The sequence below is a fragment of the Zea mays genome, chromosome 9, assembly GCF_902167145.1.
Source record: "Zea mays cultivar B73 chromosome 9, Zm-B73-REFERENCE-NAM-5.0, whole genome shotgun sequence".
Lineage (NCBI taxonomy): Eukaryota > Viridiplantae > Streptophyta > Magnoliopsida > Poales > Poaceae > Zea > Zea mays.
The window spans coordinates 33,037,844-33,053,757 of NC_050104.1; the positions used below are offsets into that span (position 1 = coordinate 33,037,844).

The 15,914-nt window shown below is 42.3% G+C and overlaps 1 protein-coding gene across 1 annotated transcript; it reads left to right on the forward strand.

Moving 5' to 3' along the window:
* The first annotated feature begins 10,066 nt into the window (after window positions 1–10,066).
* On the forward strand, window positions 10,067–15,251 carry LOC100216656 (Signal recognition particle protein). Its single transcript, NM_001143067.1, has 4 exons — window positions 10,067–10,297; window positions 10,399–10,467; window positions 14,773–14,866; window positions 14,967–15,251. The coding sequence occupies exons 1-4, from the start codon at window positions 10,226–10,228 to the stop codon at window positions 15,041–15,043; spliced, it is 312 nt and encodes a 103-aa protein (NP_001136539.1). The 5' UTR covers window positions 10,067–10,225; the 3' UTR covers window positions 15,044–15,251.
* The last annotated feature ends 663 nt before the right edge of the window (window positions 15,252–15,914 follow it).

Here is a 15,914-nt window from a genome sequence, read left to right on the forward strand (position 1 = left end):
AGCCAGCGAGGCTGGGCATTCCTAGGAGGTTTGGTGAGACTGCAGGACTGAGGCATCATCCTGCTGTGATTAACAAGATTGCCAGAGTAACAATTCTTCCCAAGAGTGGAGATAAGAGCAAGATCAGAGATAAGTTCAGGAACATTATCCACTATATCATGAATGGTGAGGTAATGAATGTGGTGCTATTTATGATGAGGCAATTTAATGACCTCAAGATGGACAAGCACCAGAACTTAGCATATGCTCCATACATTATGGCTCTCATCAAGGCTAAGACCAGATTTGAGGGGCACTTTGAGATAGCTCACACTCCATTTAGGCCTTTCAAGAATGAGATTGGCTTCCTCACCAGGCCTCTTACTCCTTTCCTAGATGATGAGGAAGAAGCTAGCGATGATGAAGGAGTTGCTCCTGAAGCTGATGCAGCTGAGCAGATGCCTCCTCCTCCTCCTCCTCCTCAGCCTCAGCAGTTCTGGCAACCTGGTCCAGGCTATTTTGATCCTTACTTCTAGCACATGCAGCAAGGGCTCCAGACACACATGGATGGCCGCTTTCAGGGCATGATGACCCATATGGACCAACACATGGATGCTATGGAGGCTCGCTTTGATGATAACCTTGATGCGCTGAACTCTGAGCTTTCTGAATTTCGCTCTCATATCCAAGATACTATTCATGATCCACTTACGACTAGAATGAACAACATGCAGCAGAGCTTTCAGGATAATATGGGGACCTTGTCCAGTCAGTTTGACAACCTGTCCACCAATGAAAGCATCCAGGATATCCGTAAGAGGCAACAACAGCTCCAGAATGACTTTAGGCAGTTCTTCTCTCTCTTCGACACTTTCAGCACCCATTATTACAACATGTACCCTCCACCTAGTGGTCAGTGAGACCCCTCCTTTGTGGCAATTGATGCCAAAGGGGAGAGAAGAGAAGAGAAGTTGGGGATGTATGTCATATTCAGGGGGAGCTCATGTGGACATTAAGACTTTGCATATGCATGTTTACTATTTGAACTATATGTCTTATGCATTTGGTGAACTATGTCTTATGTTTGTGGACAAATGTTTGTAATATTTTGTGGATTGAACTATGTTTGTTAAATCTTATGTTTCTATTAGTTCGAATTATTTAGTGAATGGTTGATCGAGGAGTGATTAAATTTGCTGTGCTTATTTTTACATATTACTTCTTGTATGCCTCGATAACCATGACTTTAGGAAGATCTCCATCAAAACTCCGATCGATTATGTGTGTCATATCTTCAACTAGAAATATCATGCACACATATAGGGGGAGCTATTCCTACACTCTGAGTTTTTGTTGAGACTTATCTATCTCTCAGACGGAACTTCAATCAAGATAAGTCTTATGAAACTCATCTCTAAAATCCTTCTTATACCTAAGGTGTGAGGAAGATTTGAAAATCAAAACTTCTCTTGGATAAAATGTGTAGTGTTGTCATCAATTACCAAAAGGGGGAGATTGTGAATCATCTAGGCCCCTTAGTGATGTTTTGGTAATTAATGACAACTATTTGTGGACTAACGGTTTTTGGAGAAATAAGAATGCAGGTTGGACCACATAGAATAGAAAATCTTGGAGACTTATAAGCATTGGTTGTGGATCAAGTGAAGGCAAAGGTCTAACATAGGTTTTTGTTTTTACCGGTCTCTAGGAGTTTAGAGAAGATATTTGACCGGATTAGTAGGCTAGATGGCCGTACTATTAAGAGGGGTCAATGACTTTGGTTTGTTTAAAACTTAGTGCCTCATAGAGCATCTAGTGGTTACATTTGCATGAGGACTAACATCATTTTCAGTTTCGAGAGTTAAAAATCTTTTCGAAAGCGTGTTTGAAAAGTTGCTAAGTCATGGGGCTGGCGGATCGTCCGGGTGTAATACCCACTTTGTAAGAAAAGTCTAAAAAGGGAAATTATATTATTTTTTTATGTGCCATCTCTATTCACCATCTCATGTGAACACCACATTTAAAAACAAAGGATTAATAAAAGTCATACCATTAAATTGTGCATCATGCTGGTTTTTGAATGTGTATCTAGTTTTATTTAAAATCTAATCTCAGACTTAAAATTCATATCATATTTGAATATAGTAATCCAAAAATTCGAAATAGAAAATTAAAAAAAAGAAAGAGCATAATTGTGTATGGGCCAAAATTGCTCAGCCCATCACCTCATCCCATTCCGTCGGCCACCCCCTCCAAAATCCTTTTCTTTATTCATTTGCCAGAACCTGTGTCACCATATCATCAGCATGACATAAGCATGCAAATTAACCAACGGTTGTATCGCAGCCTCATGTGCTTCCGCACGCGCTAGCGTCTTTGCTCAACCGTGCTGACACATGGGCCCCCTTGCCAGCTTCCTCTCCCTTGTTCACGAGCATGAACAGAATGAGCTGAGTCATCTTCTCCAGGACTCGCTTCTGTTGCCTAGAGCCGTCATGCGCACAGATATTTTCTCGTCCAGAATACGACCCCTTCCTCTTCGATCGGGACCCATGGTCCAGCCTCTCCCATGCGCATAGCTTAAGAATCATCTCCCACGCGATCGTATTCCATTGCAACCACCTCCGTAAACATTACATGCTCAAGCTCTTCGTTCCTAGTCCGTTGAGATCCCTTCCGGGATTTTCGTGGTCGCTGCAACAAACCAGGCCGTCATCTAAGGACCGACCAATCTTTCCTCGTTTGTTTGCCCTGAATATATAATCGTGCCCCCTCATCCATTTAACCTCAGCCCGCAGCCGCCAAGTCAACCAAGCCCCTTCCCGCCGTCTCCCACCTCTAGCAAATCCCCACGCTCCTCTCGATCCAATCTAGCCGACCGTCGATCTCCCTAGCCATGGCGTCCGGCCCTAGCTCCTAGCCAGGGTGGCCGCCATTTCCCTCGGCAATTCACACGTAGTCCCTGCCCCTTCTTCCTTGCTCGACCATGCACCCATGCACGCGAACAGCCCTCTGCTGCAGCAGCCAAAGCGGTGGCCGCGGCGATGTGCCGCTACTCGGACACCAGAGTACGGCAACAACGGCAAATGGAGGTGGTGGCCGCAGAGATGGGCATGGACCGGCTCTATGTCATGGACGGAAGCTTCTGCAGCACGATATCAGGTAAGACAGCTCTCGGGCGTTCTTCTTTCCCCGCTACTGGTGACCGTGTTCTGGGAGGAGATCGGACCACCACTCCCGCATCTCACGCTTGTCGTGATTTGGAGTCGCGGGGAACTACCAGACAACGTGGGATCTCGGGCGCGTGAATTCTTGGTCGGGGAAACCTCGCGGGCGTAGGCAATCGCTCGTCGGAGTTTGACCTTCACCCTGATCCGCCCCACGTCGCGGCCAGACCTCACCGTTGCTCAATCACCGGTAAAAAAACCCTCTGTTGAATTTGCTACAATCTCCTCCGCGCGTAGCACCTTACGGTTGGGAGAATAGTACACCAGTGGGAGAATCCCCACAACTCCGGTGTGCTCCGGTGTTGTCACCGCCGTGGGATCCTGGCGGCGCGGCCGTAATCGTCTGTCGGGGGTAGAAGAAGCTACGTGGACCGTCGATCTTTTAATGGATGGCTACGATTAGAATGCGTTAACCCCTTCGCGTGCATTGATCTGAGTCGTCGATCTAGATCGTGCAGTTCCGATTTAATGCACGATACATTAAATCTACGCCATCAATCCTCGATCTAACGGCTGTGCCTACGTACCGGTTTGGATTGGGCTAGATCTAATCCAGGCCATAGAATCATGATCATGTGACTGCGAATGGTTGAGACCCCTTCGGCCCTGGCTTTCTTTCTAAAGAACCCCTCGGTTTTGTTATAATAAACCCGCCGTCCACAGTGGGTAGATTTGGGTCTGGGGAATCTTTCAAGTTAACCCCTGGACTTTTATTTATTCATGTTCCCAGTCCAGAGTTCTAGGAAAATCAGATAAATGAATTTAGAATTTGTTTTTCAATACAAAAATAATACTAGAAACTTGTATAATGCATAGAAAATCCATATTAAGTCCAAATTAGTCCATTCCAGTTCCTATAACTTTGTAATATTAATGTTTATCATTTTATGCCACTGTTTTGACATAAAAGCCATATTAAAATTGTTATCCTAATTAATCTCGTACAAAGCACATAGAATCTTTAGAAATCCATAACTTAAAATCTATAATTCCAAAATTAATAATTCCTGTTCCTGTGATCTTATTTCAATATGTAGATGATTAATATGTATTTTGCATATATGTTTGGTGTAATGTTAATTTTGGTAATACACTGTTTGTTTGTAATGCTACGACTAGCGTGAGGACACGTGTCATCTGAAGAGCAAGTTGGTACCTGGAATCTCAAGTGTCAGGCAAGTTGTGCCCTTGATCACTTCTTTTTACCTACTCATGTTCTGATTAGTCATAATGATCTGCATAGGTTAATTTTGATGGGACCCAATAGGTTACCCTAGTTTGATTATCTTTATACCTTGTTTACCACTGAACTTTTTGGGTAGTACTTGCTAGTGCTTTATGTGGTTTTGGGTATGAAGATACATTATTCATGATCACACTTTTATTATCTGTTTATTATCACTGTTCATGATAAGATTATTATGTTAATTGGAACATGGAGCGACCACCCGGGAAAACAGTGCTACCACAAGGGTTTATGGACGCCCTTGGCTGATTAATTAGGAAAGCTAGTGGAGGACTACCTTACCCGAAAGGGGCAATGGCAGTAGGGGAGTGGTCAGTGTAGGGAGGTCCTTGGTTGATTTTGCTGCGATGGCGGTCAGGCAAGAACCCTGCATTGGAGCTTCCTATAAATTGTAGCGGGTTTTCTGAAGCTAGTGGAACTTTGTAAAGGCCTCGTAGTGTTACCCTGCCTCGCCTCCTCGGTAGAGGTGTATGGGAAGTCGCGATCCCTTGGCAGATGGGTAACATGACTTGTGGGTAAAGATGCGCAACATCTGCAGAGTGTAAAACTGGTATACTAGCCGTGCTCACGGTCATGAGCAGCTCGGACCCTCACATGATTAATTTATGGAACTAAATTCAATTTGTCATATGCATTGCATCGCATGTGATGTTGTTACTTCGGTTCTTTTCTTAATTGGGTTGGTATTTACTTATACTTAGTAACTGCTAATAAAATTTTGACCAACTTTAAAAGCAATGCTCAGCTCTAACCATCCTCTTTGGTAAGCCTTACACTTCACGTGAGCTCCCACCTTTGGCGAGTTCATGCACATTATTCCCCACAACTTGTTGAGCGATGAACATATGTGAGCTCACTCTTGCTGTCTCACACCCCCCCACACAGGTCAAGAACAGGTACCACAGGAGGAGGCGCATGGAGGATGCTGCGATGTGTTCGTGAGAGGTCTAGGCCGTCGTCTCCCAGTCAACTTTGGGTTGCTGGACCGTTGTCTCCTTATAATGTAATTATTTATTTATTTTGTATAGAACTCCTATTATATAGTAAAGATGTGACATTCGATCCTGTGCCATGATTCATCATATGTGTGAGACTTGGTCCCAGCACACCTAGTGATTATGTTCGCGCCCGGGTCTTGGTGCCCCTAAAACCCGGGTGTGACACCGGGCCAAGTGGGCAGACCGTCCGCGATCCATCCAGTGGGGTCCAAAGTATGTTCACTTCGGACTAGTCCTGTACATTTCTACTGTGGACCATCCGGGCCTTGGGGCTGGACCGTCCACAGTCCTGACCAGAGAAGATTGCTCTCTGCACAGTCCCTGTATTATTGTGCGGACTGTCCGGCCAGGGTCGGCGGACCATCCGCAGATGCCAAATTGGTTTGGGCAGGGACTGTGTGTTTTTGGGCACTTGTACTATGGACTGTTCGGGGCCTAAGCCTGGACAGTACTGACTCCCAGGTCGCGAACCGTCCGGCCTTGTATGGCGGATAGTCCGCATGTGTTAACCCTTTATGGTCAGAGCTCTGGTGCTCCAAGTTGCCAGGTCTCGGACGATCCGGCCAAGGTTGGCAGACTGTCCGGACCTCGTTTTTCTGATAGCTCTGACAGATTTCAAACGGGAAAAGTAGTCGTTACTTGTACGGCGGACCGTCCGGCCTAAGGGCGCGGACCGTCCGCGTGTGCGCAAAATCTGTGCTAGTTGCACATAACGGTTAGAATTTTGAGGTGGGCTATAAATAGAAGGGGAGCTCGTGTGTGAGGGTTCTCTTGGCCATTCCTTGCACACATTGAGCTCATTTGTGATCCTCCCACTCATTCTCTCACACTCCTTGCTTGAGATTGCATTCTAGTGAGAGATTGAGAGTTCCTAGTGCATTTGCATCCATTGGTGATTCTTGAGGCACTAGGTGGTACACCGGGCAAGCGTCATCGGCTTGTTACTCTTGGAGGTTGCCGCCTCCTAGACGGCTTGGGTGTTGTCTCCATCGAGCTCTCCAAAAAGATTGTGGAGAAGCCGCGGTGTCGATTGTGAGGGGTTCACACATACCTCGCTGGAGCGGCAAAGGCGACGCTAGTGAAAACGAGGTATTGAGTGATTTCTTGTCCACTTGGCTCAAAGATCAAGCCGTGTCTTGATAGAGGAGCAAGTGAGAGCTTGAAGTCCACCTCAACGTGGATTAGGGGTGATCAGCAAATCATCGATACCACGGGATAAAATCCGGTGTCTTTCTCTTCTTGCATTACTTATTACCGTGCAAGTAATTAGTATTTCACATATTGTCTTTCTTGTATACAATTACCATAGTTGTTTCTCATATATTGCTTACTTGTTGTCACTAGAGAATTTATACCTCTTGTCATATTGATTAAATTTCTCTAGTGTTTTTTATTTTAGTCAAAACCGTCTATTCACCCCCCTCTAGCCGGTGTTCTAGATCCTACAATATTGTTGTTGTGTTTTCGCTCTTGATTGTTAGTTATACTTTGTTGTAAAAAAATAGCAAGAGGCTCAGACTTTGTGGAGTGCCTTTTGGATATTGTCTCTTTCTAATGTGTCTGAGGGCTCAGTTTGATCGGTGGATCACTTGAGAGGGTCGAGAGAGACCCCGTCCTTTGGGACACCTCAACAGGGACATAGGTTCTTTGTAATTGAACCTCGGCAAAAAAATTGTGGATCTCTTGTGTTCTTTACTTTTTGTTGCAATTGTTCTTGTATATTTTTCTCTCTAAGTTCTCTAGATTGGACTTTGATTTATATCAATAGAGTTGCTCTCAAAGTAAATTCTATATTCATAAGAGCAACAAGTCTAAGAGAACTTCCTTCTCATTTTCCTTCTCCCTATTGGTTATATATTGATCTAACCTCTAATTTAGGATTTAGTTTGTTTTAAGTGTTGATTTTTAGGTGTTGTCTATTCACCCCCTCAAGGCCTTCCGTCAAAAAAGATGCCTCCCCCTCAAACAACTTGATCCCCTACATGTTTAACAAGCACCAACTTGAATAGATCCTATAAGTGGTGGAAGATGTGATGTTGGCTGTATCAACAGAAGTAGTGGAAACTAGCTCGACTAGGGCAACCAATGGAGACAGCTCAAGATCATCCTAATCCATGATCTACATGCTCAAAGACAAAGGTTGTACTAGGCATAGTCTCATCGAATGTGACCTCGCAAGTCTCCACTATGATGTTAATCTCAAGATTAAGTATACGATAAAGCTCAAGAATGTAATGTATAACCAAGGAAAATCATGTCAGAAGACTGTAACTTGAATGTCCAAGTTAACCTATTTGAGCACAAAACATTTACATCCAAACACCCTAAAATGGCTTACTTTGGGTGGTCGTCCAGATCGCAACTCATAAGAAGTTTTGTTCAAGAAAGCTTAGAGGGAAATGTGATTAGACACAAGGCAAGCTATTATGTGCCATTGTCACCGCGGATCACTCTCTTGGCATTCTTTGGAAACTAATTTTGCAATCAAAGAATCAAATCTTGAGCATGAGAAAAAGCCTCATTCTACGCCTCCATAGACAACCAAGAGTAGTGAGAAAAGCCATCAACAATCGCTAAAACATACCACTTACCCCCAAGAGAACAAACCCAATCTTGACCAACTAAGTCTAGATGAAGCAACTTGCCAGTTTTCTTGGTCATCACCTTAGTGACCAGGGGATGTGAAGCACCAACCATCTTTCCATGATGACAAGGGTGACAAACAATATCTTTCACATATTTCAACTTGGACAATCCTTAGATGAGGCCAAGTGAGCTTAGGTGCTGTTTGGTTCAAGAAATGTAACGTAAATGGTAATAGTAATGATTTACACCCGAGTATCGGCAATAATAAGTTCGAATAGGCCTGTATCAATTTCTAGTGTGGTATCTAATTATGGTTGGACTTAAACAAACATGATTTAGTGTTATCAGTTACCCATTACGTTACAAATATGTGAACCAAACGCCACCTTATTTGAACCAAAAGATCAAAGCTCAAATGAACTAACCTCGTATGTCGCTTTCAAATCTGAGAGGAAGATCCTGCCACAAGATATCGAGAAAGGCCAAAAGCATGGAAAACTCGTCCAAATGAGAAAATTCGACAAATAAGATCTCCCTTTCCATAAAAACATGATAAAGATTGTTCTTAAAATGCACCTCAAAGCCGCCCTCAAGGAATCATGAAACAGAAAACAAATTAAAAATGCAAATTGGAAACCAATGCAACATCCTTGAGAACATGAATGGTGCCATAAGAGACAACTTTTACCGCTAGTGTTATCCTATAAAAGTGATGTACTCCTTTTCGATCACATGGTCGAGGCTAGAAAACCATCTAGTGTTTCTAGTCATGTGGCACGAACATCTAGAATCCATGAGCCATATGTTCTCTAGGCCTTTGTCCTACATAATAGAGGGACATAGGGTGAGCAAATGGCACAACACTAGGGTTAGTAAACTGAGAAGAGTAATAGTGTTGTGGAATTTGCCCCTGAAAAGCGTTATAAAAAAACGTCAAACATCATGAGTCCCATAGGGGGTAGCGATCACCATGAGAAGAAATTCGACCATGGGGTCTTTGGTCAAATGGCACATGACCAACACCACACCGGGCTTGACCACCATATGGTCTTACTACTTAAGGCCTAGCAATCTGAGACAAAGCATCTCTAGACCTAGCAGGACACCTCTTACTATGAGGGACATGTATACCATGAGAGAGGTGATACATGTTCCTGCTGCTCACCTCAGAACCCTGCCACTCATCTCTCTTTCTCCTAAAGCAAAACTCAACCAAGTGACCATCCTTCTTGCAATACTCTAGGAAGGGGATCACTAGAGATGGTAAAGTATCAATTGGGTTCGTAAGATGGTTAAGTTTGAGAATCCACATTTGTTTTTGATGTGGGGATCTTAGAAGTTCTTTAAACACTCCATCTCATATAGTTGGGCTGATAGGTTTGGGTGGAGTGAATTTGATGGGCTAGGTAGTGGTTTTAGGTTTTCTAAGGGCTAGTTTGGGAACCCTATTTTCGCAAGGGATTTCCCTTTTCCAAGGGGAATTAATTCATTTCCCCTTATGAAAATAGGAATCACTTGGAAAAATGGAGTTCCCAAACAATACCTAAAGGTGTCAAACCACTACACTCACCAACCTCGCTATATCACACGTCACTCTCCTTTCAGATAAACGATAGAGCAGTGAAATGATTTCGCGTGCTCTTTTTAGCAGTAGAGATTATATGTAATACTAGCAAAAGTGTCTGTATGTTGCTAGTTTCTGTTTGTGTTTGAGTATATAATATAAAACACAAAGAGACTTATATTATATTCGCAAAGTATGTGTTAATGTGGGTTTGGAGCCAACAACCATGGCACAAATCCTCATTTATGTATATTATGTATAGTTTTAGCTTTTATTTTATGCCCTCGTGAATGCACGAATCTATTTTATGACAAATATATTTTTTTTAACTTATGACACAAAAAATACTTTACAAATGGAAAGATTTTCCTAGCCGTGAAACCTTTGTGTGGGCGTTTTTTGGGGTAAAATTAAACCCTTGTCCATAGAAAACGGTGGCCAAAGGCCAGGAGGGGTTGTGGCAGGCGGATGACCTGATACTCATCTGCGGCACGCATGTCCAGCACGCCGCGGCCAAGACGAGCAGCAAAGCAAACCGTATTTGTCCCGCGGCGGCCTCTTCGTCCCGCAAGGTCGCCCCACCTAGATCCGGCCACGCCGCACGTTCCCCTTTTCCGCCGCAGCGATGGTGTACGTGGATTCCTGGGACGAGTTCGTGGAGCGGTCCGTGCAGCTCTTCCGCGCCGACCCCAACACCGTACGCCGTCGTCGCCCGATCCCCTCTCTTCTCCAAATTCCTTCCTGCTCCATTCCGTGTGTCTGATCCTACCTAACCTGTTTGTGCGCGTGTGTCTGCAGACCCGCTACGTGATGAAGTATCGGCACTGCGAGGGGAAGCTCGTGCTCAAGGTCACTGATGACCGCGAGGTACTACCTTATCCTAAGCTGTATTTACTCAGAGGAGCTGATTGATGATACACTTGTTATTTATAGCTTATAGAATTGGGTGATCGAAGGGTAAGATCACACACCTTGATAAGTGATCCTACCATTGGATCTATGTTGTGTGTTCCGTGAGAGGTTGTCAGATGTGTTATTTTTTAAATGTGATGGTTGGATATATAGGAGCAGGTGCCCTGAAATTCAGTATTCTGAAAATGTATTGGGCAACCAGTGGCACCTGGTTAATCATATGAAAGACAATAGGATCTATCTGATTCTTTAGTATGCCAAATCTGAGAATTGTGCATCATTAGTGAACATTAGTATTGCTGTGTTGCTGTTGGACTTAGATCATAAGTTCTTTTGTTGGATGGATCTGTATGAACTTCAGGTATTCATATATTTTGTTACTGAAATAGTATATGTATATTTTTTTGTGACTCTTTTATATATCAAGTAATGTTTGTGACAATGCATTATGGTTGCACAACTGATTTCTCCCAACAGTTTGAGGTATTTCGTAAGCAAATTGTGCTGAAGGTTAAATAATATATATTGGAGCCATGTAAGTATAGGTTTCATAGCTGAAATTCATCCCTGCACACTGCCTTTATATGATAGATCTTCAGCTATATATAATTGAACAATGGTAGTTACATGAGGGATGTTCACTTTCAGAGTAAATGCTTTATTAGACAGCATTTTATTGGAACATTTTTCAACGAACAGACGTGCTTGTAACCAAACATGAAACATATATGGTATTTGGTAAGCATTTGACCGCTACCGAGGCTTCTCTGGTTCACTTGTTATTTTATATAAATGGCAATGGTGCAGATTTTTACCATAGTCACAAAGTTCTCGGGTCGAGGGACGAGGTTTAATATTTTTAAAGAGTACGGTACGAGGGGTGTATACCTCTTCGGGACGTGAATCTTAATTTGGATACATGAATCTGAGTACGATGGATCAATGTTCCCGGATCGGTTCAACATATTAAGGCTCGCGATCCTTGTGTGTTTGGGTCGATGATCCCGGGACAATTAAAAACAGATTGATACACGATCCAAATGATTTTGGTTCACTACTTAATTTGCTACTAATATAAAATGAAGACATCAAATTTTCCATATGCCGAAAGTCTGAAACTGGATAATTTAGTTTGAGTTACATTAAACATAATTTCATAGTTATATAAAATATGGGAAATGGACTTGGAGTCTTGACTTCTGCACTCTGCTGCAGTCCTATTCATCAACATCGTCTTGCAGATTCTTCCAACGTAGCCTTTCGAGCTTCAATCCTGATTCATCCAAGATAGTGTTATTTGGATCTGCATCCCACCTGTAACTAGGTCCTGCTTTGTAGCACTCTTTTTTTTCTTGAATACGCAGGAGAGCTGCGTATTTTTGTATTAAGAAGAAGAAGAAAGGGGGAGAAAACCCCGGTACATAGTTGTTACATTTGGTCATTTGCCTAACAACACCAGACACACCCCATACAACTAAGACACCTCTTCTAAATAGAAGAAAGAGAGCGCTTTGGCTCCAGCCATACGCCAACCCATTAACTCCTCCCTTGCAGCTGCCAACACCACCGCAGTCCGCAGCGCTAGGGTTACACTTATCAAAAACACACCTATTTCTATGTTTCCACAGAGACCATGCACCCAAAATGACTCGATTGAAGACGAAGGTTGAAATGGATATAGACCAGATTATCTGCATTTTTGGAATTCACTTTGTTCCTGTTCACCTTATGAATATATGAATATGTGCTCCAAACTCTCTCAGCCGAGGAGCTGCTGATTAGCTGAGATAGAACTTTTAAAACCACCTCTGCCAAGTTTGGTGTTTCTGAGCCATAGTTTGACTACCAATCAATTGGTGTCATTGTAGTCGCATGAGTATGAATAGCTGGGAATGAAAACATTCCTTTCTTCATGTGTAATGCAGTAAATTCTTCCTGTAATATTTTGCGTTCAGCATCCCCTTTGATGTTTTGCTAAAAGCTTCCACCACCCCTCTCATGACCTCTTTATCTTGGTTTGGAGCTTTCTGGAACACCTCCTGGGACAGCTGTTTTAAGATATTCAAAATCATAGAATTTTGGGCATCGTGCAAAGGCCAAGTAGTGAAGTGGGATATTCACCGTGTAGCATAATTAGTATCATTATATATAATAAACTGGTTTTAACGAGCCTAATTGCATGGCTATTGGAACGATCCTATATTATGGAGGAAATAAAGCACTTAAATAAGATTTCTGTGTCCATGCATGCCAATCCATTTCCTTTTTAACGTACATTGTTGTCATCTGCAATTTGTGCACATGCAGCAGGAAACATATTTTTATACAATGTACCACATTGCATAAATACCTACACTGTGTAGTATATTAATATAAGTATATATCATAAACTGGTTCCTAACGAGTCTAGTTGGATGGTTGTTGGAGACATTCTATATATTTATGGATGAAATAAAACATTAAAATAATATTTTTTGTTTTCATGCACGTCAATCCATTTTCATCGCACATTGTTGTCATTCTATTTTTTTGCGCATGCGGAGGAAACATATTTTTTTACGCAGCGCACAGGATTGTATAAATACCTACACCGTGTAGCATAATTAGTATCAGAGTATATCATAAACTAGTTCTAACGAGCCTACTTGTATGGCTGTTGGAGAGATCCTATATTTATGGACGAAAAAACATTAAAATAAGGTTGTTTTTATTTTCATGCATGGGGATTCATTTCCTTTCGACGCATATTCTTGTCATCATAAATTTGTGCACATGCAGCAGAAAACAATTTTTTACACAATGTACCACACTGCATAAATATCTACACCGTGCATGCATGCATGCATGTTATTGTGACCATCTGTCACGTGTACAGGTGGGCCCAATCCTCGGGAGACAAGAGAGCTCAGGTGCACAACGAGACAGTAGGTAGGGAACTCTAGCGTCTCGTTATCCGTGTCCCATCCGTGTACAGTGTAGGGGTATTTATAGGTAACTGGGAGGGGCGGTGTGTCCCCAAGTACTGTTGTACCCCTGGTTACCTACTACATTACCGGAATATTCCCCTACACGAGATCATTACAGTGGGGTGAAGTACAATAATTTAGACATACTACCAAATCTACCCCGCAAGGGGGCTTACAAGTAGGCCCTGATGGTGACGGGGCAGATCCTGGGTCCTATCGTAATCTGATGTGGCTTCGCCTCTGTGTAGCAGCCTTGACTCCACGAAGTCAAGTCCTTGACTTCGTCGGGACTTCATTGTCTGGGAAAGAGCCTTTGGGGTGCATGTGAGGCTGCAACGAGCCCCCGACAAAGTCAAGGACATGACTTCGCGGAGTGGGGGCTCGCTGCAGCCTTAGATGCACCTGGAAGGCCCTTTCCTAGACAGTGAGGTCCAAGTCCCGACGAAGTCATGGATGTGACTTCACGGAGTCAAGGATCCGACACATAGGCGAAGGTCACAACAGATTACGGTGGGACCCTGGCTCCGCCCCGTCACCATCCGAACACACTTGTAAGCCCTAAATTATTATACTTCGCCCCACTGTAATAAGCCCGTTGAGAGGAATATTCCGGGAATGTAGCAGTTGATTGGGGGTACAACAGTACTGGGGGACTCACTGCCCCTTCTGGTTACCTATAAATACTCCTGCACTGTACACGGATGGGACACACATAACGAGACGTTACAGTTCCCTACCTACTGTCTCGCTGTGCACTTGAGCTCTCTTGTCTCTCGAGTGTTGGGTCCACCTGTCCATGTGTCAGAAGGTCGCAACAAAGACCAAGGGCGATCCTGTTCAGTTTTTTGAAGCCACAGCCAGCGGATATGCAACGCCTAACAAAGCTTTTCCTGTTTGTTCACTCGGATATGACTTTTAACTGACCAACAGTGCTGTTATCTATTGAGATAATCTTGTGCAAGCCTTCAATTAATGTTGTCATCATTGGTTCATTTAGCTTCTTTCTTGCTGTTTCGTATTTGCTGTAGTAAAAATGTATATTTATCATTGTTTCACTAGAAAAGCTGGAATATCAAAACCCATGTTTTTGTTGATTTTTGTTTATTTGTTATAGGGGCAAGCATCTTATGTAGTCTATGCTGATAAAAAAGTATATAAAACATGAAAACTACTTTGCTTGGAGCCTTGAACACATGGATTGCTAGCTAGTATAATATTCTGGTGTAATGCTTGTGCTATGAAAGCTTGATTGAAATAGCACCCTGTCTTTTCTGACTGAAGTTATTGCCTGCAGTGCTTGAAATTCAAGACAGATCAAGCTCAGGACGCAAAGAAGATGGAGAAGCTCAACAACATCTTTTTTGCTCTGATGACTCGTGGGCCTGATGGTATCATGCTTTGTTTTCTCTAGGATTTACAACCACTGAAGATAAAGCACTGAATTTTATTGTTTCACTAATTTGGGTTCCTGTTCTTTGGATCGTGCAGCTGATATCAGTGAAGTTTCAGAGAAGGGACAGGCCGAGCAACAGCAACCGAAGAAAGGTCGGGGAAGGAGACAATGATGCCGGTCTGGTTCTTATTTCTTTCAGAAAATTCACAACTGGAATGGTGGATTGACGTTTCATTGATTATTGTTGTCCGCTCTGTAATGGTACTGGGAAGGAAGTTTTTTCAGTACAGAACCGAGAACAAACTGAATGCACACTATCATGACTTCATGATTGAGAAACGCTTAAGCCCTGAATTTAAAAAAAATTATATTCCGAATTTATTTTTTAAACTATTATATTATAAAATTATACTGTCATGTTTAAAAATTACACTCTAAATTTATTAACTTTTTTACTAGTACATTCAAAACTCTATACTTCTATATCCAGAACTTAAAATCACATATAAAAAACTTTGCGCTCTAGGCTATGAAAACTTCATACTTTTAGATATTAAAAGCTTTCAACTTTATAAATCACAACAGTTTTAATAAAAAAAATATGATTAGCGAATCAGGCATGCACAATACTAGGTGGTACCAAGACCAGCTAGTAGTGTTAGTGCATGAACTACCTCATTAAGATCAACTCTAGCTCCAAGAGACTAACCTAATTATTTTGTAAAATTAAATTTAGTTATTATTAAAAGTAAAAGGTCTTCAATAGACTCTAAATGCCCCTTCTCCATTTCTACACCTTCACTCTTTATTTTTAGATAACCTGCTTCACTCGTCATATGAGTTCTGAATTTACAGTCTGTTAAATTAGTGTGCTCTTTTTTTTAAAAAAAAATTCTATTTAAGAAATTAGCTAAATCAGTAAATTTGGCTTAATTTTTTTAACTAATCTCTCGAAATTGCTCTAGTTTGGTGGATTCTACAAACATTATGGCTCAAGAATTCACCGAACCATCATACCTGCCTTGTGCCTTTAAACAAGTTTA

Coding starts and splice junctions, on each gene's coding strand:
- LOC100216656 (NM_001143067.1), top strand. CDS start 10,226: ATGGTGTACGTGGATTCCTGGGACGAGTTCGTGGAGCGGTCCGTGCAG. Junction 10,298..10,398: donor TCCGCGCCGACCCCAACACC/GTACGCCGTCGT, acceptor GTGTGTCTGCAG/ACCCGCTACGTGATGAAGTA. Junction 10,468..14,772: donor AGGTCACTGATGACCGCGAG/GTACTACCTTAT, acceptor TATTGCCTGCAG/TGCTTGAAATTCAAGACAGA.